Source organism: Scyliorhinus torazame, chromosome 6 (assembly GCF_047496885.1).
Source record: "Scyliorhinus torazame isolate Kashiwa2021f chromosome 6, sScyTor2.1, whole genome shotgun sequence".
Lineage (NCBI taxonomy): Eukaryota > Metazoa > Chordata > Chondrichthyes > Carcharhiniformes > Scyliorhinidae > Scyliorhinus > Scyliorhinus torazame.
Window position 1 is genome coordinate 293,607,930 of NC_092712.1, and position 26,412 is coordinate 293,634,341.

Consider the following 26,412-nt stretch of genomic DNA (forward strand, 5'->3'; position numbering starts at 1 on the left):
TGCTGGTCAGGACACCAGAGATAATCTCCTGCCCTTCTTCAAAAATAATGCCACAGATTGAGAAAGCAGGCAACACCCTGCTTTAACACTGCACCTGAAAACAGCGCCTCTGGTAGTGCAGCATTCCCTCGGCACTGTACTAAAGTGTTTAGATTTCTGCACCCAGGTGTCTGGATTGGGGCTTGAACCCATACACTTCTGGCTCTGTGAACCCATACACTTCTGGCTCTGTGCAACCCACTGACTGACCGAAAACAACACTGCAATATATTGGCAACACAGACAAGTTGTGCGTTACTTCATTCAAGGGATGTGGACTTTTCCGGCTGGGCCAGCATTTATTGCCAATCTCTAATTGCTCTTGACAAGGTGGTGGTGAGCTGCCTCTTGAACCGTTGCAGTCCATGTGGTGTACGTGCACCCACACCTCTGTTAGGGAGGATGTTGCCTTATTTTGACCCAGTGACAGTGAAGGAGCGCCGATATATCTCCACGTCAGGATGGTGAGTGACTTGGAGGGGAACTTCCAGGTGGTGGGGTTCCCAGGTATCTGCTGCCCTTCTCCTTCTAGATGGTAGTGGTCGTGGGTTTGGAAGGTGCTGCCTAAGGAGCCTTTGTGAGTCCCTGCAGTGCACCTTGTAGATGGCACACACGGCTGCCAATGTGCATCGGTGTTGGGGGGAGTGAATGTTTGTGGGTGAGGTGCCAATCAAGCGGGCTGCTTTGCCTTGTGTCATCATGGTGTTTGCTGCACTAAGGTCTGAATTATCTTGTGGAAAAGATACAGTTGGTTTTGTTTCATGTATGAATGTCAGGCAGGAAAACACCAACTGGCCTGCCTCGCCTGTCCGGTACAGTCGTGATGTTTTCTACTTTTGAAATCAAGGAGGGCAGTAAGGCGAAGTCCATTGCCATTAGCATGGGATTGCATTGAATTTCCAGCCATATTACCTCATTTCCCTTCAAATGGCGAACCAACTGTTCAATGGTCTTCATTACTGTGTACAATCCTGAATTAAATGTCTGAGTAATGGTAACGTGTTTTTAATTTCCTTCACTTCCTAAGTCTAGTTTTGTCCTTTAACTCCAATGGATTCAGATAATTGGCCTATTGTTTCTGTATCATTTCATTGTCCACCTGGTTGCTGTCTCCATTGACCCAGCAGTCAAAAGTGTGCGTACCAGAAAAAACTACAACACTCCCATGCCAACACTTGATCGAGCCAAGCATCCCCATGTCATTCAGAACCAGCACTGCTACCTGTGTGAAGTGGACGTGTATGTATCAGACCGGTTAAACAGTATAAAGGGTTCATGAGCTGATGCACTCTATTCCAAATGGGTCTTGGCACTTTTTAATCACTGAATAACAAAGGAGGCAGGGATTATTCCCCCATAGCGAATCAAACTGAGAGTTGGCAATGCTCAGGTGCTTTGTATGATCCCCAGTGAGCCATATCGACCAATCTGATTGGTCCGCAGCTCTGTGGTCCTAGCAGTGCCTGGATCAAGTAGTGGCCACTGTTGGGATTGCAGTCAGTCTCCGAAGGTGAAGGTGAAGAGGTGATGGAGCCTGGGGCATTGGAACGGCCTGGCTGGCAGCCCTGAGAAAGGGGTTGGAGGAATGGGGGGGGGGGGGGGGGGGGGGGGGGTGGTGGGGGGTAGGGCCTGTTGGGGGGCTGGGTTTGAGAGGCCAGGATGCTGACCGGGGTTTCCATCATGTTGGGGGCGGGGGAGGGGGGGGGGGCGGGTGGAAACTGGGTTTGAGGGGCCAGAGGGTTGAAGGAGGTTTCCATCTTGTATGGGGTGACTTTGATGGGCACTGGTGACCCCTTGCCTCCCCCCCGTCCCCCCGTCCCCAAAAGAAGGTACCCCTGCAGTTCTTGCCCATCAACAGTCACCTTGCTCCGTCTTCCCCTGCTGAGGGGAAAATAGCGGCAGAAACAGAATGAGGGTCTCAACAGGCCAAAGGGAGGGTGGGCTGCCTGACGCTTTTCCTGTCCATGGTAAATGGGGGGCAGGAACCTGGTGAGAAGACTACCCATTTCATTTTATCAGGCCCCCCCCCAAACCCCCTCATGCCTTCAAATACACCAATGGCGGCAGGGGTATAACATCCAGCCCAATTGAGCCTGTTAATTCTAATGAATCCACAGCCAATCTTGAGTCTGAATGGAACAAAGCCCATATACCTTCATTTTCCAGCATGGATCCCTGGGCAGTGATTGAAAGTTAAAAGTCCTGTGATTCCTTTTTTGTGTTGCTCCTTTCTCAGACTGGAAGTGCTCCGCTACCAGTGGTAAGTCAGTTATAACTGAAAACCTGTTAAAAGATGACAGGATTACAATGCTTTGTAATTAATCGAGTTTGCGAGATTGACACCAGTCAGTGCGTTACGTAAAGAAAGTTGAGGTTGAGATGAGGCCATTCAGCCCCTCCGGTTTTATCCCAATAGGCTGCAACTCTTAAAGTTCCATAACTCATAACGTTTTGCAGCACGAAGGAGGCATTTGGTCCATTTGACCTATTGCCGGGTCTCAAAAAGAGTTGACCACATTGTCCTTTTTAATATTTAAATATTCATGCTCTTGCCTTTTAAAAGCTATTTGTAGGCGCTGTTTCCACTTCTAGCATGGCATGTCCAACCTGTCCTCTCATAAATTTCTCCTAACCTTTTGTCCTGTTGATGGTCGTTTTAAACTTCTCCCATCCTGTTCTTTTTTTTCGGTTTCAATGTTTTATTATAGACTGGTTCACGTTTTAGAAACAGAATCCGAGGATTTTTCCTCCCGTATGTTTTAGTTTGGCCTCTTCAGGGTCCATGCTGCCAGCTGAGGGTATTAGAATGAGGTAGCCAAACTGACGGGAATGAGATCCTGCCGTTTTCTACGTTTCTCTGCGTTGTTGATGCTTGTCAGGGCATGTGCACCAGGTCGCCGCTTCGTCAATATGGCAAGAAAGAGAAATTGAGTTAATTGAATTCAAATTCCACAAGCTGCTACGGTGGGATTTGAACCCAGGTCCCCCGGTGGGCCCCTGGATGATTAGTCCAGTGATGTTTCCATCACACTATCATCTCCCTCACTCCGAATGCTTTTCAGCTCGCCTCTGCCTGGCACAGGACGATTTACCATCTACCGAGGTGGGATTTGAGCCTGGAACCCCCCAGAGCATTGCTCTAGGTTTGTGGATTACCAGTTCAGGGAACGATTCACTAGGCCACTGGTACTGACTCATAGAATTTACAGTGCAGAAGGAGGCCATTCGGCCCATCGATTCTGCACCAGCTCTTGGAAAGAGCACCCCACTTAAGCCCACGCCTCCACCCTATCCCCGTAATCCACATAGTTAGTCCTTCTTTATCTTTAACCCTTTGTAACCATTAAAATCTCCTATCAGGTGCCTTTTTATCCTTGTTTGTTCTAATTGGAAGAGCCGAGTTTATGATTGCCACATGGAAAATCCATTTGCGTCGATCCAGTTTGAAACCTCCAGTTCCTAATTTACTCAAAGATCCATTTGTAATTTGGCAGATTGCACAATGTAACTGGCAAATCCAACCCCCCCCCCCCCCCTCCCCTCCCCATTATAACCTATGCTTTTGCCTTTAAAAGCCCCATCAAGGAGCTTATGCCAAACTTTCATCGCTTTGAACAATGATGTTCTTCCTAATTACTGTTCCAATAGAAAGCAAGCAATGGTTTCACCCATTGACAAAGGATATTCGGAACAGCCATGTGCTGAATGAATCTTTCATTTTTCTTTCTCTTTCCAGGGGAGTGAAAGCCAAGCACTGCAGCACTTGTAACAAATGCATTTCTGAATTCGATCATCATTGCAAATGGCTGAACAACTGTGTCGGAGGACGGAACTACTGGTCAGTGATGTGGCATTTAGGAATTTACTTCCAACGCTTCAGATTTTTTTTAAAAAGTGGTTAATTAACTAGTTGAAGGAGTCAGTAGATGATTAACACTTATGTCATGATATCCACATCAGCATATCAAGGTGCAATCACACACACACTGATGGACAGGTAGTTGGACCAACCAGCACACACACAACATCGCAGCCAATCACCAGTGAGAGCGCACGCACTATAAAACAGGGAACACCACAGTTCCCGCTCACTCTACCAGGAGATAGCTCAGAGCACAGCGCTCACAGCGTGCCACTCAAACATAGACCATGTGCTGAGTGCCTCACTAAGATAGTGATAGGGCTGGATCCACAGGTTAGCTGGTGAAGCACGTACCCAAGCCAGCAGTTAGTAGTTGTCGTTGTTAAGACAATAAAACAGAATTGTACCATCTACAACCGTGTTGGATCATTTGTGCATCGGAACACCCAACACGACAACTTAGATTTTCATCAGCTGGGTTTATGCGGTACGGGTAACTGTTGCTACTCACCATCATTTTACTTGTCTAAAAACTGACACCAACTGCTGGAGTTTGTATGTAGGCAGTTAGAAAGAGTAATCCCGAACTGCTGACAGTGAGTTTATACTTATCCATAGTGTTATAATCTTTTTTTTTTTATAAATGTTTTATTGAAATTTTTTTCCCAAACAACAATTTTTCCCCTCTTACAAAGCAAACGCAACAATAACAATACAGAAATTTTAAACAATACACAAGTAACAAAACCCCTTTATCTTTGACCTAAACTAAACCCCCCCCCCCTGGGTTGCTGCTGCTGGTCATCTGTCTTCCCTCTAACGTTCCCCTAGGTAGTCGAGAAATGGCTGCCACCGCCTGGTGAACCCTTGAGCCGATCCTCTCAGGGCAAACTTTATCTGCTCCAGTTTAATGAACCCCGCCATATCATTTACCCAGGCCTCCAGTCCGGGGGGTTTCGCCTCCTTCCACATGAGTAGGATCCTGCGCCGGGCTACTAGGGACGCAAAGGCCACAACGTCGGCCTCTTTCGCCTCCTGCACTCCCGGCTCTTCCGCAACTCCAAATAGAGCTAACCCCCAGCCTGGTTTGACCCGGGCCTTCACCACCCGCGAAATCACTCCCGTCACTCCCTTCCAATACCCTTCCAGTGCCGGGCATGCCCAAAACATATGTGCGTGGTTTGCCGGGCTCCCGCCACACCTCCCACATTTGTCCTCCACTCCAAAGAACCTGCTCAATCTTGCTCCCGTTATGTGTGCTCTATGTAGCACCTTAAATTGAATCAGGCTAAGCCTGGCGCATGAGGAAGAGGAATTTACCCTGCTTAGGGCATCAGCCCACATACCCTCCTCTATCTCCTCCCCTAGTTCTTCTTCCCACTTTCCTTTTAGTTCGCCCACCGACTCCTCCCCCTCTTCCCTCATCTCTCGGTAAATCTCTGACACCTTGCCCTCTCCGACCCACACCCCTGAAAGCACCCTGTCCTGTATCCCCTGTGTCGGGAGCAATGGAAATTCCCTCACCTGTTGTCTAGTAAATGCCCTCACCTGCATATATCTCAAGAAATTTCCCCGGGGCAACTTATACTTTTCCTCCAATGCTCCCAAGCTCGCAAAAGTCCCATCTATAAATAAATCTCCCACCCTCCTAATTCCCAACTGGAACCAGCTCTGAAATCCTCCATCCATTCTTCCTGGGGCGAACCTATGGTTGTTCCTGATTGGGGACCCCACCAGGGCTCCCCGCACCCCTCTCTGTCGCCTCCACTGTCCCCAGATATTCAATGTTGCCGCCACCACCGGGTTCGTGGTAAACTTTTTAGGTGAGATCGGTAGCGGCGCCGTCACCAGCGCCTCTAAACTCGTCCCTTTACAGGACTTTCTCTCCAGTCTTTCCCACGCCGCTCCCTCACCCTCCATCATCCATTTACGTATCATTGCCACATTGGCGGCCCAATAGTAATCGCCCAAGTTCGGTAGTGCCAATCCTCCTCTGTCCCTACTACGCTGAAGGAACCCCCTCCTTACTCTCGGAACTTTCCCTGCCCACACGAAGCTCGTGATGCTCCTGTCTATTTTATTAAAAAAGGTCTTAGTGATTAGTATAGGGAGACATTGAAATACAAATAAGAACCTCGGGAGGACCATCATCTTAATTGCTTGCACCCTGCCTGCCAGCGATAGAGGCTGCATGTCCCACCTCTTGAAGTCCTCCTCCATTTGTTCTACCAACCGTGTCAGATTAAGTCTATGCAAGGTTCCCCAGCTCCTAGCGATCTGAATCCCCAGGTATCGGAAGTTTCTTTCCACTTTCCTTAGAGGCAAGCCTTCTATCTCTCTACTCTGGTCCCCTGGATGTATCACAAATAATTCACTCTTCCCCATGTTTAGCCTATACCCCGAGAAATCCCCGAACCCCCTCAAAATTCGCATAACCTCTATCATCCCCCCCGCTGGGTCCGACACGTATAACAATAGGTCATCCGCGTATAACGAGACTCGGTGTTCTTCTCCCCCTCTAATCACCCCTCTCCATTTCCTGGAGTCTCTCAACGCCATGGCCAGAGGTTCAATTGCCAACGCGAACAACAATGGAGACAGCGGGCATCCCTGTCTTGTTCCCCTATATAGTCGGAAATACTCCGATCTATGTCGACCTGTAACTACGCTTGCCGTTGGAGCCCCATAAAGAAGTCTAACCCAGCTAATAAACCCGTTCCCAAACCTCCTTAACACTTCCCATAAATACTCCCACTCCACCCTATCAAATGCCTTCTCTGCGTCCATTGCCGTCACTATCTCTGCCTCCCCCTCCACTGGGGGCATCATTATCACCCCTAATAGTCGTCGCACGTTAACATTCAGTTGTCTCCCTTTTACGAACCCTGTCTGGTCTTCGTGCACCACCCCCGGGACACAGTCCTCTATCCTCGATGCCAGTACCTTTGCCAACAATTTGGCGTCCACGTTCAACAATGAAATGGGTCTATAGGACCCGCACTGCAACGGATCTTTATCCCTCTTCAAAATTAACGATATCGTCGCCTCCGACATCGTCGGGGGTAGAGTCCCCCCTTTCCTGGCCTCATTGAACGTCCTCACCATCAACGGGGCCAACAAGTCCACATATTTTCTGTAATACTCCACCGGGAACCCGTCTGGTCCTGGGGCCTTCCCTGCTTGCATGCTTCCCAGTCCCTTAATAACCTCGTCCACCCCAATCGGTGCCCCCAGGCCTACCACCCCCCGCTCCTCCACTTTCGGGAACCTCAATTGGTCCAGGAACTGCCGCATCCCCTCCTCTCCCTCTGGGGGTTGAGACCTATACAGTTCCTCATAGAAGGTCTTGAACACCTCATTTATCTTTCCTGCCCTTCGCACCGTGTCTCCCCTTTCGTCTCTAATTCCTCCTATTTCCCTCGCTGCTGCCCTCTTTCGCAATTGATGAGCCAACAGGCGACTCGCCTTTTTCCCATATTCATACCTCCTCCCCTGTGCCTTCCTCCACAGTACCTCCGCCTTTCTGGTGGTCAGAAGGTCAAATTCCGTCTGGAGTCATCTCCTCTCCCTGTACAATTCCTCCTCCGGGGTCTCTGCAAATTCCCTATCCACCCTTAAAATCTCCCCCAGTAATCTTTCCCTTTCCTTGGCCTCAGTTTTCCTTTTGTGGGCCCCAATGGAGATCAGCTCTCCTCTGACCACCGCTTTTAGTGCTTCCCATACCACTCCCACAGGGACCTCGCCGTCGTCATTGACCTCCAGGTATCTCTCAATACACCCCCGCACTCTTGCACACACTCCCTCATCCGCCATCAGTCCCACATCTAATCGCCAGAGTGTTCTCTGCTCCCTTTCCTCTCCTAATTCCAGGTCCACCCAATGTGGGGCATGATCCGAAACCGCTATGGCTGAGTACTCAGCTTCTTCCACCCTAGAGATCAACGACCTTCCCAAAACAAAAAAATCTATCCGGGAGTACACTTTATGGACATGGGAGAAGAAGGAATACTCCCTAGCCCTAGGTCTAAGAAATCGCCATGGATCCACTCCCCCCATTTGGTCCATAAACCCCTTAAGTACCTTGGCCGCTGCCGGCCTTCTTCCGGTCCTTGAGCTGGATCTATCTAGCCCCGGGTCCAGCACCGTATTAAAGTCCCCTCCTAAAATCAAGTTTCCTACCTCCAGGTCCGGTATACGCCCCAGCATCTGTCTCATAAATCCCGCATCGTCCCAGTTTGGGGCATACACGTTAACCAACACGACCTCCATTCCCTCCAGCCTGCCACTCACCATTACATATCTACCTCCGCTATCTGCTACGATGTTCTTTGCTTCAAATGCGACCTGTTTCCCCACCAAAATGGCCACCCCTCTATTCTTTGCGTCCAGTCCTGAGTGGAACACCTGTCCCACCCATCCTTTCCTTAGCCTAACTTGGTCCGCCACCTTTAGGTGCGTCTCTTGGAGCATAACCACGTCTGCCCTTAGTCCTTTCAAATGCGCGAGCACTCGGGCCCTTTTTATCGGTCCGTTCAGGCCTCTCACGTTCCACGTGATCAGCCTCACTAGGGGGCTACCTGCCCCCCTCCCGTGTCGACTAGCCATTACCTTCTCTAGGCCAGTCCCATATCCCGCCTCCGCGCTCCCGCTCGCTCCCCCAGCGTCGCACACCATCCCCGCCCACCCACTCTTTAGCCATTTCCTTTTGGATTTCCGCAGCAGCAACCCAGTTGTCCCCCCCCCCTTCTCCCTCCCTCCTCCCCTCCCCGCTAGATCTCTTTCTAGCTTGATTGCTCCCCCCATATTACTTCCGTAAGTCAGCTGACTTCAACTGACCCCGGCTACTCCTGCTCACTCCTCGACCCCCCCCATGTGGGGAACTCCCTTCCGCCTTGCGCCTGTCTTCCCGCCTTATTCTTTCTGGTGCGGGAACATCCCTTTACCTGACCCGCCTCTTATGGCGCAGCTCCCTTTCCCCTCCCCCTCCCCTTCCCCATTCTCCAACTATGTCCCGTCTTTCCCCCCTCACCGGCGCCCACATTTCCCCAATGTCTCCCCCCTTCCCTGTTTACTTCTCAATTAACTTCCACCGTAACATTAACAATAACATTTCCTGCAGCATCAGTCCCTCAGTTCCGATCCAATTTCTCTTCTTTGATGAAGGTCCATGCTTCCTCCGCCGTCTCGAAATAATGGTGTCTCTCCTGATACGTGACCCATAGTCTTGCCGGCTGCAGCATCCCGAACTTCACCTTCCTTTTATGCAACACCTCTTTGGCTCGGTTGAAGCTCGCCCTCCTTCTCGCCACCTCCGCACTCCAATCCTGGTATACCCGTACCACTGCATTCTCCCATCTGCTACTCCGCACCTTTTTAGCCCATCTCAGGACCTCTTCTCTATCCTTAAGGCGGTAAAATCGCACGATTATCGCCCTGGGTGGTTCTCCCGCTTTTGGTCTTCTCGCCGGAATCCGATTTGCCCACTCCACCTCCAAGGGGCCCGTAGGGGCCTCAGCACCCATCAGTGAGCTCAGCATCGTACTTGCGTACGCTCCACAGTCCACTCCTTCCACACCCTCAGGGAGACCCAGTATCCGAAGGTTCTTCCTTCGCGCTCCATTTTCTAGGGCTTTGATCCTTTCAGTACACTTTTTATGAAGTGCCTCGTGCGTCTGTGTCTTAACCGCCAGGCCCAGGATCTCGTCCTCAATATCTGTCACCTTCTGCTCCACCACACGGAGCTCTGTCTCCTGGGTCTTTAATGTCTCCTTGAGCCCCTCAATTGCCTGTAGCAACGGGGTCAGCACCTCCCTCTTCAGCAGCTCCACGCACCGTCTCACAATTTCATGCTCAGGCCCCCATGTCGCCTGCGCTTTCTCCGCCGCCATCTTGTACTTCTCTCTTTCTGACCCTTTGGTCGACGATTCCTCGCGCTGCAGCCGCCGCCGCCGGTTTTTTCCTCCTTCGTTTGGGGGGGACTCCCTTCTCACACGCCCCACACCGGGTTGCGTCGTCGAAAAATTCCCCGTTGGGGCTCTTAAAAGAGCCCGAAGGTCCGTCGGAGCTGGAGCCGCCGAAGCGTGCGGCTAGCTAGGCATCACCGCAACCGGAAGTCCCTTCAGTGGCCTTGATGAGGTCTTTTCACAGTTGTTCCCTCTGCTGCTAGAATTCACCTTTGATACAGGCCCTCAGGTCAGCTTGCAGCTTTAAGCTTGCCCTTCCCCCCGCCTGCATGCTGGAAGAGGCCCTGTTTATCCTGTAGTTGCAGCCAAATCTTTCACTGTTTCTGCGTGTGTCTGGCAACCAAGAGACATACCCTTCCTGGGGGACACTGTCGGGGGAATATTGCCGCCTTCTTCCCACACCGGGAAATGTCAAACAAATGCCGTGGGGGCCCTGTAAAAGAGCCCAAAAGTCCGTTCCAAGCAGGAGCTGCCGAATATGCGACCTAGCTCTGCATAGCCGCACCCGGAAGTCCCCATAGTGTTATAATCTGACCAGCGGCCAAGGGATCTGCCACCTCAGAATTTCCCTGGATGAGGGGGGTGGAGCTACCCCCTTAAGCTAGGGGCCTCTGGGACATTAGTGTGGGCCGGGCGCAGGAGACCCTTCGGGGAGTAGGAGGCGTAATATAATAGGGATAATAAATTGGGAGTTTTCATACGGAGATCAGTTCTGAGTGGTCTCTTGCCTGGGACTTTACACATAGTGTGTGCTACTGAAGTCCCCCCAGTCTGCAGTTAAATAGAAGCCACTGAAGTACACTTTCCCATTTATAGGAACATAGGACATGGGAACATAGGAATTAGGAGCAGAAATAGGCAATTCAAGCCTGCTCTGCCATTCAATCAGATCATGGCTGGACCAGGTGGAACGGCACTGATCGGCGCCCAGCTGCAGCCTCGTTGGGGAGGCCGAGGAATCGTGGGAGGCCGCTGGATCCCATGAGGGTAGGTTATAAGTAGGTTTACGCCCATTTGGGGCGGGGTCCGACTCCGACGTCTCGCGGGACTTTGGAGAATCCCGGGAGGCGCAGAGTATGTCGGGAGGCTCGCTGGAGCTCTCTCCCGCCATTCCCCGGCCGCTTTGTGCCGGGAACCCAACGTGGCTGAAGATTCGCAACCAACATCTCTGACAGTGCAGCACTCCCTCAGTACTGCACTGAAGTTGTGTACAAAAGTCTTGCAGTGTAGCTTAAACCCACAACCTTCTGACTCCAAGGTCAGCAAGTTACCCCCTGAGCTGAGCTGGTACGTGTTTCACTCAGTAACCTGATCAGATGCTTCATGGAGTGAAGCTATCATTAAAATTCTATTGCCTAGCTCATTCTATTATTGCAGCATTTGAGCTGGTGAAACTAGTTTTCATTACCCAACTTAGCCTACCTACATAGCCAACTCTATGACCATTGCTTTCTGTATCTAAGATTTGCTAATTTATGTTAAATAGTTTTTTTAAAAAGGCAAACTACAAATTCTGAAAATCTGAAATAAAAATGAAGAATGAAATATACAGTTTAATCAACATCTGCAAAGGAAAAAAGGCAAATTAATGTTTCAAATATAGAGTGTTGCTAGGAAGTAGATATTAATAATTAACCAGTTTGTTGGAGTGTGGCTGTTTATTCTGAGACACGAACAATCAAAATTTATGTATGCAATTAGGGAACAATATAACTGGGGCTTGTGTACATTATAAACAGTTTGGGCTATATATAGGATTGCATAGAGTTTACATCAGGAAAGCAGGCCATTCAGCCCAACTGTGCTGTGCAAGCCTTTATGCTCCTTGTGGATCTCCTCTCACTCTACTTTATTTAACCCTATCAGGAAATATTTCTATTCCCTTCTTCCTCCTTACCCTTACCTAACCTCCCCTCAAATGCATCTATGCTCTTTGCCTCAACTGCTTGCACTAGCGAGTTCCACATTCTAACTACTCTCTTTGGGAATAAGTTTTTCCTGCATTCCATTTGTTTTTATGAGTGACTATCTTACATTGACGGTCTCCCGTTTCGGATTCCACACAAGTGCTACTTCTTCGGCTGCCCCGCCCTGTCAACCCCTCCATAATGTCAACAACTTCTATCAAGTCACCCCCCTCAGCCTCCTCTTTTCTACAGAGGTCCCAGCCTGTTCAATCTTTCCTGATGGTTGTAACTGCAATGTCCGGGAAACTGTCCTGCAAGGATTTCGATGAAGGTGATGCCTCTGACCCAGATTTTGAAAATTGCTTGGTGCGCTGTGGATTCTATGTCTTTCTTTTTAGGGCCGGGAGACAGAGTTTGTAAAAATTAAATGTTATCCCAACGGGTTGTGAATAACTTTCGTAGATCTGTAGTGATGAAGGGCAAGACAAGTACCCTGAGAAGTCCTGATTGCTCGCTCAGAGAGGCTGCTGTGTGTCGAATATCTTTTCAAAGAGTTAACCTTTAGCCCCAACTGTTTAATATTTAATCTTCTATGTCGCAGTGACTCTAATCTGGGTAATTATTCTTGGAAACAACTTTTTTAAAGAAAGGATCTCCTTGTGTTTTGATTGCTCAGTAGCTATTTATAACTGATTTAAACGCAACTAGTTCTCTAATTAAACTTTTGGCGTGAACCGATTTTAGTAACTGAAGATAGTTTCAGATTGGTGCTGCTGTGAATATTACTGCAGTGCCTTAGATGTAACTCCGATGTTGTTAATGGTTAACTACATAACAGGGCCTTGGTAAAGAATTTATCTGGAACAGTTGCCAAGGTAGCAATGAAATGCTTACTTACAGGTCAGACTGTGTTTACTGAGGCTTGGTGGGGAACAACTCTTTGCTTTGAGTCACTTAAAAACACATGGATAATTTTAAGTTGCTTTCCCTCAACAATTGTACTACAGGGTCTTTGATTAAGTTGCTTTCCCTCGGCAATTGTATCGCAAAGTCTTCGATAAGAGCCCTTAATCTCTGGTGCCCTCATTTCGTCCGAAATGTAAACAAGAGTAACAAATTCTAAATTACCTTATCCATCACCGAAACTGCCTATTTCCCACCTCCATTTTTACATCAGCTCATTTGCTGCTGAAAGCGTCATCCATACTATTGTTCCCTCTAGATGCAACAAATCCAAAGCTCTCTTGGCCGTCTTTCTGTTATAGTGTGCCTTTAAAGGGATTGCAACATGCCGTCACTAAAAGTGAAGTGTGTCATGCAATCCAGCTTCAGTTTCACTTTGGCCCGTGAGCAGAACACCCATGTACATCCCTGCAGCTGATGTCTTCAAGCTTCCTAGCCATGTATGTATTTTCTCATGTGCCTTGTTTAAATAGAACATAGAACATAGAACATACAGTGCAGAAGGAGGCCATTCGGCCCATCGAGTCTGCACCGACCCACTTAAGCCCTCACTTCCACCTTATCCCCATAACCCAATAATCCCTCCTAACCTTTTTGGACACTAAGGGCAATTTAGCATGGCCAATCCACCTAACCTGCACGTCTTTGGACTGTGGGAGGAAACCGGAGCACCCGGAGGAAACCCACGCAGACACGGGGAGAACGTGCAGACTCCACACAGACAGTGACCCAGCGAGGAATTGAACCTGGGACCCTGGCGCTGTGAAGCCACAATGCTATCCACTGTGCTACCGTGCTGCCCTTAATAGATGTACCCATAATACGGTAGTTGGCACTGCTGCCTCCCAGTGCCAGGGTTTGATTCCGACTTAGGGTGACTGTCTGTGTGGAGTTTGCACATTCTGCCCATGTCTGCGTGGGTTTCCCCCAAGTGCTCCAGTTTCCTTCCACAGTCAAAAGATGAGCAGGTTAGGTGGATTGGCCAAGCTAAATTGCCCGTAGGTGGGGCTACGAGGATAAGGTGGGGGTGTGAGCCTAAGTAAGGTGCTCTTTCAGAGGGTCGGTGCAGACTCGATGGGCTGAATGGCATTCTTCTGCACTGTAGGGATTCTCTGATTCTATGAACGTGTTTACACGATGCCTTCTTACTGAAATCACCAAAACACAACATGATGTTCAGTGGTGGTCAAGATTAAGTACAGGTAGAACATGACAAACAGCCTTCAATCGTGTTACATGGCATGAGGCGACTCTCAATACTTTCATCAGACTATGGTGAATTTGCAGTGTCACAGTGTGTTGAAATCACAGTGTGGTGACTGCATAGAAAAGCTTTGAAGACATCAGCAGCAGGGCTGTATGTGCTGTGTTCTGCTCATAGGCCAAATGAAATTGAGGCTAGATCACATGATTCACCTCCCTTCTGGGGATGGCGTGTGGCTATCCCTTAAAGGCGTACTGCAACACTTTATACCGTCCATCCTCTGTATGAGTACGGTCATCAAAAAACCCTTGCCTGTATCCTAACTCACAACACCAAGTCCCTTCACCAATCAACCTCTGTACTCGGTGACAGGCATTGGGATCCTGTTCCGAAAGCATCTTGATTTCAAATTCTACCATGTCCTGGAATGTAGGAATTAAAGATTAATCTCCACAGAACTGCAGTGAACAACCCTGGAGGAAAATCATTGTTTTTCCAAACATAATTCTTTGAACACTTTAGTCAATTAGTTCCAGAAGTATTGGAAAAGGCACAAAGGGCTGTCATAATTAAAAATAATCCACTTAGATAATGGGTGTATTTGCTTTCCAATTGGTATGGTAAGGTACTGCCTGACGAGTATGGACATGTTGAGTGACCATTGCCATGTGTGGAGATAGGATGGATGAGAAGGGGGAGGGGTGGGGGGAGAAGCTCATGTGGTGAAACCTCTGGGAATATGTCACAATCTTTAACCTCCTCTAGCCCCATAACCCTTCATGATCACTCTGGCTCTTCCAATTCTGGCCCCATGTGCACCCAGATTTTTACCACTCCACACTGACAGCCATTCCCACCGCTGTCTCGGGTCTAAGCTATGGAAATCCCTCAATAAACCTCTCTTTTTCTCCAACCCCGGCTCCTCCTTTGTGTGTCAGCATTTAAGCTCTCATTGTACAGCCTATTCTTTGAAGCAAGGTAACGATTATCACACAAGAATCCTCAAACTTTTTTGTTTTATTTCTCTGACATCCTGGGCTAGATTCTTCATTTCTGAGAGGGCGCGATCTCTCTGGCCTCTTTGTGCTCTCGCTCACGCGGAACGGGGCCGGTGAAGAGCAGGATAGGCCAAAAACGAGATCCGCACCAGGCGCCAAACAGTTTGCGATGCAACCGACCCGGTCCCGTAAACAAAATCGGGATCTCGCCATAGTGAGGTGAGAAAGCAATTATCACCACTTCAGCCCCATTTCCATACAATTAACAAGAGCGACCCCATATCCAACGACCTCTCATCATTCAACGGCCTCCCCCGCAAGTGTTCATGCTGGCGCCTATTAGTGCTCCTTTTTAAAACCATAAACATGGCAGAAGGGCTTCTGTGGGGAGCCAAGGTGGTGAGTAGCCATCTTTGCTCACAGGCAAAGAGCCCGGGGGTGATGGGCTTGCCACATCAGTACTCGGTGGGTGGTGGGGGACCCTCGACTGGGGGTGAGGGATCCTCCGCAGGGATGGGCCACCATGGGCTACCGCTCCTGGCACCACCATACCAACCCCTAAATCGTTTACCCATTACGAGGGCGACCCCTGTCCCTGTCCATAACCCCCTCCGGCTGCCGAGGCCTCTGTCCTTGTGGCTGAAGGCTGTTGCTAATAGGGAATTGGCAGTCGGGGTTAACTGAGCACTTCACACAACCCAAGTGGACTCCCATGAGTGGGCAGGCCATGTAGTATATGGAGTCATTGCCTAGTACCCCAATCACACCCTGATGCCTGGACACTGTACTTGAACACTGCGGGAGGCAGCACCACTCACACCCAACATCCAAACCTCCACTCCCCTCCCACCTACCCCGGTTCCCTCAGTGATCTCCTAGCTCTATCGCTATGTCTTTGTGTTTTCTCAGGATGCACAGCAGAGGTAGAGGCAGCCAGCTGCTTACCTCACCCCCCGGCCTTCGATACCCCTGGTAGATGTCCGCTGGGGACTCTGGGGCTGGAGGGCCCCAAGTAACCTGTTGGCAGCACATGCACAGCTATGCCGGCCTGTCCCGTGTGCCGGCCCGAGATGCAACCTCATCAGAGGGGTGGAACTCGGGGGAGCTTGGCATCCTGCACTTCCTTCTCCCGATCGGTGCCCTTAGAGCCCTTGGGTCCAACTTGGGATGGAGGGGCAGCTGGTTCAAGCCCTGGCTACCCCTGCATCATCTGTCTCTGCCAGCCCTGACAGTTCCCCATGGTCTGCACCACAGTGTCGACACCCTCATCGATGCTCCTCAGTGACTGGGCCATGCTGTGCAGCACCTCAGCCATGCCCATCTGAGAGCGGGACATGTCCCGCAGAACCTCATCAAGGTCAGGCTGGTACTGGGTAACATCCCCCAGCGAGGCAGACATTCTGCCGAGACCCTCAGCCATGGCTGTCACTGGCTGCGTGACACCTTGGACACCTTCACTCATGGTGTTGATGTCGTGCACCAGACTCTCCGCTGCGGTCGCCACCCTGGCAGTGTTGGCCTTGGTGCCACTCATTACTGGCACCATCTCCTGCGCCCCTAGCCTCTGGGACTCCTCCAAGTGGCTATGGAGCTGCTGGAGTGATGCTGACATTTATCTCTGAACGCCCAGGTTGATCCCTATCATCTCCATCAGCTCCGGGTAACCAGGCTGGGGCCAAGCTTGGCCCTGGGATCCAGCAGCCCTCTGACTGCTGTCTCCCCTGCGGGTTCCTGCCTCCACCCGATGTGCATCATTGCGGTGTGGTGCTCACCAGATTGTGCCCCCGAAGCCTGTCCACTAACATATTTCACTGAGGTGTGTGTATCTGCATTGGTGGAGGGTGGGGATGATAGCTGTGCCGCAACTATGGTTGCATCCTCTGAGCTCTCCTCCGAAGTGTTGACCTTTTTGCGGCACTGGAGCCTAGTCATCCTGGTCATACTCCCCAAGCTGACAGCTGCCGCCACCTCATCCCAGGCAGCACTGACTGCCTTGTGGCTGACTCTCCGGGATCCTCGGGGAAACAGACATCCCTCCTGGCTTCCACTGCATCCAGGAATCTCCCCAGGTCAGCATTGTGAGCTGAAAGGAGTTGGTTGGGCAAGTGCAGCATACTCAATCTTGTTAGCGGGGGACTGGCGAACGCAGTCCCCGTGAATCAGCCGGCGAGCCTTCATTTCCGTTGAGAAGCCCGTGAGGCCTCATTAAGTAGACCAAATAACGTTGAATTGCGTTGCCGGCCTTGCTGGGTCGAGCGTCGGGAAGCTCGTGGCAATTCCTGCTCAATACCGCACTTGGAAATGTTTCCATTGAATTGCGCCACTGAATTGCAGCCTAAGTGTTGACACCGGGGTAGAATTTGTGGACTTCCACGACAGCCAAACTGGTGCCGTGCCACGGGGAACACGATCGATTCCAATGAGAAATGGTGCGTGATTCGCCGGATTACTGATTGACACTCGGGAGGCTGACAAGCTGCAGCCGCATTTACACATTACACTCCCCACACAGACTCAGCCCAGCCAATAAGGTGGCACCGATTGTGCTGGAAAGTGCCCAACCGGCTGATGGGTCGGCTGGGGCCAGAGGGCAACTAGAGGGGTGCCATGGGGGGACATCCATACTACCTGTGGCACTAAATTCATAGTGGGCAATCAGCGGCGTGCGCAGCTGCATGGCTGACTTGCAAGCGGAAATGCTGCTCCATGCCCGTCCACCCTGACTCCATAGCCCACCTCCGAGCCACCCCACGTTACTGCCCCCGGCCCCCAGCCAGCAGCACGACTGTCAGCAAACTATGCCAACACTTCGCATGCCCTCTCTCTCCCTCGGCAGCCATGGCGCCTGTTTCATGATATTTATAAGCACAAGTGAACCTCGCCATCGGAAATTTGCCCCAGTGGAGGTGGAGCATCACGGAGGCCCCGGAGAATACCGGGTCGGGCCCACAATGATATGCCAACGGTGTTTACTGTACCTGCGTTCTGGAATGCATTGACGCTGCTGTTGAGGCGCTGGAGAATTGCGATTTGGTTTGTAACCAGCACCCGCCACAATTTCAGTGTTAAAATCGATTCTCCGCCCAATCGCACTTCCTGATTCCGGCATCAGCCGGCGGAGGTTCCCGCTCCCTATGTTGCATGTCTTTTTTTTAAGAAAATAAGAAATGAGAAAAGATTATTATTGTAAGCCTACTTGTGGCAATAAAGCTTATTATTATTATTTGGTGCTCAGAGTGTGAGCCTTTACATACTTGCCTCTGGAGTCACAAGATTGTGGTTCAAATGCCACTACAGAGACTTGAGCATAAAGGCCAGTGATATACTTTAGCACAGTACTGAAGGAGTGCTGCACTGTCGGAGGTTGCATTTCTGGATGTTACATTAGGCGATTGACTGCTGCATTTCCTTACATTAAAATTTCCTTACATTAAGGCGGCACGGTGACACAGTGGTTAGCACTGCTGCCTCACAGCGCCAGGGACCTGGATTCTATTCAGGCCTTGGGTGACTGTCTGTGTGGAGTTTTCACGTTCTCCCCGTGTGTGCATGGGTTTCCTCCGGGTGTTCTGGTTTCCTCCCACAGTCCAAAGATGTGCAGGTTAGGTGGATTGGCCATGCGAAAAAATTGCCCATTAGTATCCAGGGATGTGCAGGATAGGTGGGGTTGCAAGGAAGGGGCTGGACGGTGGACCTAGGTAGGGTGCTCTTTTAGACGGTTTGTGCCAAATGGCAGCCTCCTGCACGATGGGGATTCTATCGATTTTATGGACTCAATGGAAAACCATGACTGCAAAGTAATTGTGGCAGGGAACTTCAATTATCCCAATATAAATGGGATAGCAATCATGTAAAGGGCAGAGAGAGAGACAAGACTTCCTCGAGTGTGTTCAGGAGAAATCTTTATGTTTCCAGTCCAACAAGAAAGCCGCTATTGCTGTGCCCAATTCCTGGGAATGAGGTGAGCCAAGTGAATTATGTCAGTCGGGGAACATGACAGTGATCATTGCGTCATGAGGTATATATTAGCTATGGAAAAAGACCAGCAGCAAAATACTCCATTGGAAGCAGGCCAATTTCAGTGCGTTGAGAATGAACCTGTACCCGGTAACTTGGAATCAAAGATTGGCAGGCAAAACTCACAGAAGAATGGGTTGCCCTTGAAAGAGGAGATAGTTTGGGTCCCGTCAAGGTATGTTCCCATGAGGAGAAAAGGTAGGTCAAGCAAAGCCAGAGCTCTCTGGATTACGCTAGAAATAAAGAATAAGATGAAGCAGAGAAAAAGAACCATATAACAGATGTCGGCTTGATAATAAGGGTGAGAACCAGGCTAAAGATAGAAAGTACGGAAGGGAATGAAAAGGGATATAAGATGGACAAAGAGGGAATCCAAGAAGAGACTGACAACCGATGTAAATGTAAACCCAAAAGTCTTCAATAGGCCTATAAATAGTAGAAGGGCGGTAAAGGGAAGAGTGGGCTGATTATCGACAAAAATAAACCTAGGCAAGAAAGTGGAAGGCTTGGCTAAGGAACAAAATTGAACACTTTGCATCTGTCTTTACCAAAGAAGAACATGCTGTTCAAGTCACAATGAAAGAGGAGATAGTTGAGACTCTGGTTGGGCTATAACTTGATAATGCTGAGGTACGAGATAGACTGTACTTTGATAAGTCACCAGGAACAGATGGGATGTATCCAAGGATACCCAGGAAAGTAATGGTGGATCTTGCAGAGGCACTGGGCATAATCTTCCAATCCTTCCTAGACACAACGGTAGTGCCAGAGCACTGGGGAATTGCAAATGTTCTAGCTTTTTTCAAAAAAGGGTGTATGGATAAACCCAGCAACTACAGGCCAGTCAGTTGAACCTCAGTTGTGAGAATACTCTTCGTGATGATAAACCAGGACAAAATTAGCAGTCAGCTGGGAAACTGTAAATTATTTAAGAAAAACAGCATGGATTTGTTCACGACAAATTGTGTTTAGCTAACTTGATTGAGTTTTCAGATGAGGTAGCAGAGAGTGTTGATGATTGGTAATACAGTTGGCATGCATATCGCCTTCCAAAAGGTTTTTGAGGCTTGTCAGCAAAGTTGAAACCCATGGAACAAAAGGGGCAATGGCATGATGGATACAAAGTTGTTTGAGTGACAGCAAATGGTGAGTAATAGTGAATGGTTATTTTTTGGACTGATGGGGCCCCCCAAGAGTCAGTACAATTACCATGTCTTTGCTTGACCTATATTAATGGCTTAGGCCTGCGTGTAGTGGGCAAAACTTCAAAATTTGCAAATTCTAGAAGACGTGTACCTCGTCTGAACTACTAAGAGAATAGTGATAGGCTTCAAGAGGACATCGACAGGCTCGTGGAAGTGGCAGGCACATGGAAGATGCGATTTTCTGCAGAAAAATGCTAAGTGATGTGTTTTGGTGTGAAGATCGAGGAGTTCCCAGGTTCAATCCCGGCTCTGGAGGTCCCAGGTTCGATCCTGGCTCTGGGTCACTCTCCGTGTGGAGTTTGCACATTCTCCCCGCGTTTGCATTTGGGTTTGGGCAGGGATTCGTGGACTGGGTCCGGTTGCTATACCAGGCACCGGCGGCGAGTGTGTGGACGAATCGGGTGAGATAAGATTGCTTCAGGTTACACCGGGGGACGAGGCAGGGATGTCCACTTTCCCCACTTTTGTTTCCCAGGCTATAGAGCCGTTGGCATTGGAATAAAGAAATTCAAGAATCTGGCAGGGGTAGTACGGGGGGGGGGGGGGGGGGGAGCTTTCGTTACTTGGGTATCCAGCTGGCACGGGAGTGGGAGCGGCTGCATAAATTGAATTTGGGTCGGTTGGTAGATCAGGTGAGGGAGGACTTTCGGAGGTGGGAAGCGCTCCTGTTGTCATTGGCAGGACGGGTTCAGACAGTTATCATGACGGTCCTCCCGAGGTTTTGTTTATTTTTCAAAGCCTCCCAATTTTTATCCCCAAGGCGTTCTTTAAAAAAGTGAATGCGGTGATCTTGGGATTTGTTTGGGCGGGGGAAAACCCGGCGGGTGAAGTATGTGCTGCTGGAGTGGAGGCGTGTAGGCGGAGGGCGCTGGCTCTTCCGACTTTCATTAATTACTACTGGGCGGCGAATATTTACATGGTCAGGTAGTGGGGGGAGGGGTCGGTTTGGGAGTGGGTGGAGGCAGCATCATGTAAGGACATGTGTTTGGGGGCATTGTTAATGGCACCTCTGCCATTCTCGCCGGCTCGGTACTCCTCAAGCCCAGTGGTAGTGGCATCCCTGAGGGTGTGGGGACAGTGGAGGTAGCGCATGGGGTTAAAGGGGGCGTCGGTGTGGGCACCGATATGTGCTAACCACCGGTTCACTCCTGGGGGGGGGGTTCGGGATGGGGGGGTTTCGAGGCGGCAGCGACCAAGGATCGAGAGAATTAGGGACCTCTTTATTGATGAGGGTTTCCCGAGCTTCGAGGAGCTGGAGGAGGAGTTTGAATGGAAATGGGTTCCGGTATCTGCCGGACCAGGAACTGCGGGATAAAGTGGTGTCGAGAACAGATGTAGAAGAGGGGAGGGTCTCAGAGATCTATAAGGAACAGATGGAGTGGGAGGGAGCCCCAATAGGGAGGTGAAGAGAAAGTGGGAAGAAGAGCTGGGTGGGGAGTTGGAGGCCGGGTTATGGGAAGAGGCCCTGAGGAGAGTTAATAATTCCTCGTTGTGCGCCAGGCGCAGCCTGACACAGTTTAAGGTGGTCCACAGGGCACACCTGACTGTGGCCTGGATGAGCAGGTTCTTCGAGGGGGTCGAGGATAGATGTGGGCGCTGTGCGGGGAGTCCTGTGAACCTTGTTCATATGTTTTGGGCATGTCCGAGGCTGAGGGGTTGCTGGCAGGCGTTTGCTGACATCATGTCAAAGGTATTACAAGTGAGGGTTGTGCCGAGTTCACAGGTGGCGATCTTTGGTGTGTCGGAAGACCTGGGAGCCCATGAGGGGAGAGAGGCAAATATCCTGGTCTTACGAGGTTGGAGGGACTCGGAACCCCCGAAGTCGGGGGTGTGGGTTGGCGACATGCCGGGGTTTCTCAGACTTGAGAAAATTAAATTCGCCTTGAGGGGCTCGTTGCAGGGGTTTGCTCGGAGGTGGCAGCTGTTCATCGACTTCTTTGAGAAAAATTAAGCTGTCAGCAGGGGTGGGGGGTAAGGGAAAAGGGAAGGTATGGGAGAGACGAGTAAGGGCAAGAGAACCAACAGAGTGGCTGTGGAAGGTAACGCTGTTTGTGTCAGCCATGTTGGCTGGGGTTTGTGTCCAGGGGGTGGGTTTGTTGGTTATATTGTGTTTTTGTTTTTGTTGAACTCTGATGTTGAAAATTGTTAAAATTATAAATGATTCAATAAAATATTTTCTAAAACAACAAAGACGAGGAAGTTATGATTCACCTTTATAAAACATTGGTTCAGCCTCAACCTGAGCATTGTTCCAATTCTGGACCCCACTTCTTGGAAGTATGTGAAGGATTAGAGAGGGTTCAGAAAAGATTTATAAGAATGATTCCAAAGAAGAGGAACTTCAGTCCAGACAGAGTCGATGGGCAGGAACTATTCCCATTGGCAAAAAAGTCAAGAAACAAAGGTCACCAATTTAAGGTACATGGCAAGGTAACCAAAGGCAGCACACGCTAATGTTCTGGAATTCAATGTCTGAAATTATAGTGGAGACTGACTCAATTGTGACTTTCAAAAGGGATTTGGCTAAGCACTTGAATATGGGAAAAAAATGCGAGGCCATGTGGAAGGGCCGGGAGTAGGGATAGCTAAATTGTTCTAGCACAAAGCTGTCACAAACTCAATGAGCTCAATGACCTTCTTCCATTCCATGATTTTATGATTTCACACGTCAAAGGTTGTTCACTGGTTCTGAAGAGTTCTGTTCATCTTGAGATTTGTCACCAAGGTTTTGTGCAAATGAAAGTTCATACTGTATGAAATATTCCAGGGGAGGCGGTGAACATACAGTGCAGAAGGAGGCCATTCGGCCCATCGAGTTTGCAACAACCCACTTAAGCCCTCACTTCCACCCTATCCCAATAACCCTTCCTAACCTTTTTGGTTACTAAGGGCAATTTATTATGGCCAATCCACCTAACCTGCACGTCTTTGGACTGTGGGAGAAAACCGGAGCACCCGGAGGAAACCCACGCAGACACGGGGAGAACGTGAAGACTCTGCACAGACAGTGACCCAGTGGGGAATTGAACCTGGGACCCTGGTGCTGTGAAGCCACAGTGCCATCCACTTGTGCTACCGTGTAGTGGTACTGTCACTGGACTAGTGATCTGGAGACCCAGGGGAAAGCTCTGGGGGCCTAGGTTCAAATCCCACCAGGCAAATGGCGAAATTTAGATAATTGTTTTTTAAAATCTGGAATTAAAAAGTCTAACCACAGTCATAAAAACCCAAATGATTCACTAATGCCCATTACGGAAGGTAATCTGCCAACCATTTGGTCTGGCCTACATGTGACTCAAGATCCGTAGAAATGTGGTTGACTCTTAACTACCCTCTGAAATGGCCTAGCAAGCCAGGCAATTTGAGGACAAACCGGGATGGGCAACAAATGCTGGACCAGCCAGCAACAGCCACATTCCATGAATGATTTTTTAAAAAAAAATTCTGATAAATTGCTAACCCAGAGGGTTAAGCAACATAAGTGTGTCTTAATTCTTGAATTTCCCACATCTAATGTTTCTTTCTTTTCAAACATGTTTAGGTTTTTTTTCCATACTGTGGTGTCAGCTGTTCTCGGAATCCTGATGATTGTGCTCGTTATCCTTTATGTTTTCATCCAACAATTTGTAAATCCAGAGGAACTCCGCACGGCTCCTCAGTTTGAAAGTAAGTGTCTGACGTTTGAGTTAAGGCTCATGTTCCCCTTAACCTTGTGGCTTTACAACAATTGAGTAATCTTTTTCACCATTGTCACTGTGTTTCTTCATTGCTCCAATGCCAGGCTGGCCATTAGGTGTCTCGGCCTAAAATTCGTTAATTCCCTCGATAAACCTGTCCCCCTCTCTATCTCTCTCTCCTCCTCCTTTAAATTCCTCCTTATAACCTATCTCTTTGACCAAAAGAGATGTATTATCTTATTGGTCATATGTTTGGTGGCTTGATGTCAAATTTTCTGTGATAGCGCCTCTGCGAAGTACCATCGATGTTTTGTAACAGAGCGCTTTGAATGCAAGTTGCTATTTATCTCACACACTGAGGAGCATAGGCATTATATTCTGGTGCCCTGTTGAAGCTATTGTGACCTTTGCTGGTACAATGTTTCACTGTGACAGTTGGGATGCGGAGGTGTAAAATCTGGAGCCCAGTTACCATGCCCTGTATATGTTATCTGTGGTCGATTTGACTTGTTGTACTCAGTGTAAAAAAACCTCAGTGAATTAAAAGCTGGTGACAGAGTGACCATGGGACTGTTGAGCATACCAAGCGCGCACTTGGCTTAATTATCCATCACATGATCTGGCTTGTCAAAAATGAAGCTTTATGCAAACCCGCATAGCCCTGCTAAGAACCACCAGTGTTCTAGAATCATCCAGGTGAGCAAAGACAAACCCTGGAATATTCGTGTTGGGCTCTGGAAGTGCAAGTCGGGCCAGTTCCCATTTCAGGCCCGTTACCGCGGTCTGTCCCTTTTTATATTTGCATCTCCTTAAAGACACGGATGGGCAAGGCTCGGGTTTACACATGGTTACACAAGGTTAGCACATGGTTAGCACAGTTGCTTCACAGCTCCAGGGTCCCAGGTTCGGTTCCCGGCTGGGTCACTGTCTGTGCGGAGTCTGCATGTTTTTCCCCTGTCTGCGTGGCTTTCCTCGGGTGCTCCAGTTTCCTCCCACGGTCCACAGCTGTGCAAGTTAGGTGGATTGGCCATGCTAAAGTGCCCTTGGTGTCCAAAAAGGTTGGGTGGGGTTACAGGGATAGGTTGGCTGTGTGGGCTTAAGTGGGGTGCTCTTTCCAAGGACCGGTTGAGCGACTGGCCATCGCTCTTCGATCAGCGAAGGGGTGGACGGGCGTTCAGAGAGGAGGCAGAGAGCACTGAGTTTCAATCTATGTGGATGACCAGCTGCTCTACATCTCAAACTCTCTGGCCAGCATGGGCAAGATTACGGAACTCCTGAGTGAGTTTGGAGCCTTCTCGGGTTACAAACTCAACCTGAGCGAGTGCAAAATCATCTGAGAGGAAGGAATAGAGCTGGAGACGCCACCGTTCAAACTGGCCCAAATCAAATTTAGGTACCTGGGGATCCAGATAGCCCACGACTGGATGTGGCTCCAGAAGTGGAACCTGTCCAGCCTGGTGGAGGTAAAGAGGGACCCTTGGAGATGGGATTCACTTCTGCTCTCCCTGGCGGTTAGACGGCAGATGATAAAAATGAACGTGCTGCCAAGGTTACTCTTCCTATTCAGATCGCTCCCAAACATCATCCCCAAATCCTCCTTCACCTGGGTTGACAAACTGATTATCACCCGACGGGCCCAGTGGTAGTAGCCACATTAAGGACCTGGAACCAGCTCAGATACCTTTTCAAACTCAGTGGCATGTCTGCTACGGCTCCGATCTGCACCAACCATAAAGTTATATGGGCAAAAATAGACCCCACTTTCAAAATGTGGAGAAAGGATGGAGGGGTAGTGACAGTGAGGGACATTTCCATGGATGGTAGAGTAGCGACCCTGGGGGAGTTAACAGAGAAGCTCCAACTCTGGAAAGGGAATGCGCTTCAGTACGTGCAATTGTGAGACTTGCTCTGCAAGGAGGCCACAGCGATTCCCCAGATACCCGGACACACACTACTGGACAGACTGGTAGCACCAGACTGTTGGAAGAGGTAAGGGCCCCACTGGATGAGACGTGAGAAAAATGGGAGGAGAAGCTGGGTATGGAGATAGGGGCAGAACTCTGGGTCGAAGCTCTGCACAGGATCAACTCCACTTCCTCATGCACGGGGCTGAGCCTAACGCAGCTAAAGGTGGTGCACAGGGCACAACTAACCAGGACACGGATAAGCGGATTTTCCCGGAGGTGGAGAATAAATACTGGTGGTGTCAGGGGGGTCTGGCCAAGCACACCCACATGTTCTGGTTCTGCCCCAAACTCATCGGGTTCTGGACCGCCTTCTTCGATTCCGTCTCCAAGGTCATGGGGATGAGGGCGGAGTCATGCCCATTCGTAGCAGTCTTCAGGGTATAGGAGCATCCACTGCTCTTTAGGGAAAGATGGGTTGACACCCTGGTCTTCACCTCCTTGATTGCCTGGCAGAGACTTCTGCTTGGATGGAGGTTGTCAGCACCACCCAGAGCCTCAGACTGGCTCTCTGACCTAGCGGAGTTCCCAAAGGCAGAAATATTAAATTTGTAACTGGGGGATCAGATCAAAGGATTCCGCCATCCATGGAAACAATTCACCAGCCTCTTCG

The 26,412-nt window shown here is 49.7% G+C and overlaps 1 protein-coding gene across 4 annotated transcripts in view; it reads left to right on the forward strand.

Annotated features, from left to right (window-relative positions):
- zdhhc11 (zDHHC palmitoyltransferase 11) overlaps nt 1-26,412 on the forward strand; it is a 210,534-nt gene that overhangs the window by 132,791 nt on the left and 51,331 nt on the right. For all 4 annotated transcript variants that reach the window (XM_072509866.1, XM_072509864.1, XM_072509867.1 and 1 more), the window contains 3 exons: nt 1,100-1,278; nt 3,776-3,877; nt 23,700-23,824. In XM_072509866.1, the coding sequence (XP_072365967.1) occupies nt 1,100-1,278; nt 3,776-3,877; nt 23,700-23,824 (406 nt within the window). The remainder of the gene's footprint in view (nt 1-1,099; nt 1,279-3,775; nt 3,878-23,699; nt 23,825-26,412) is intronic.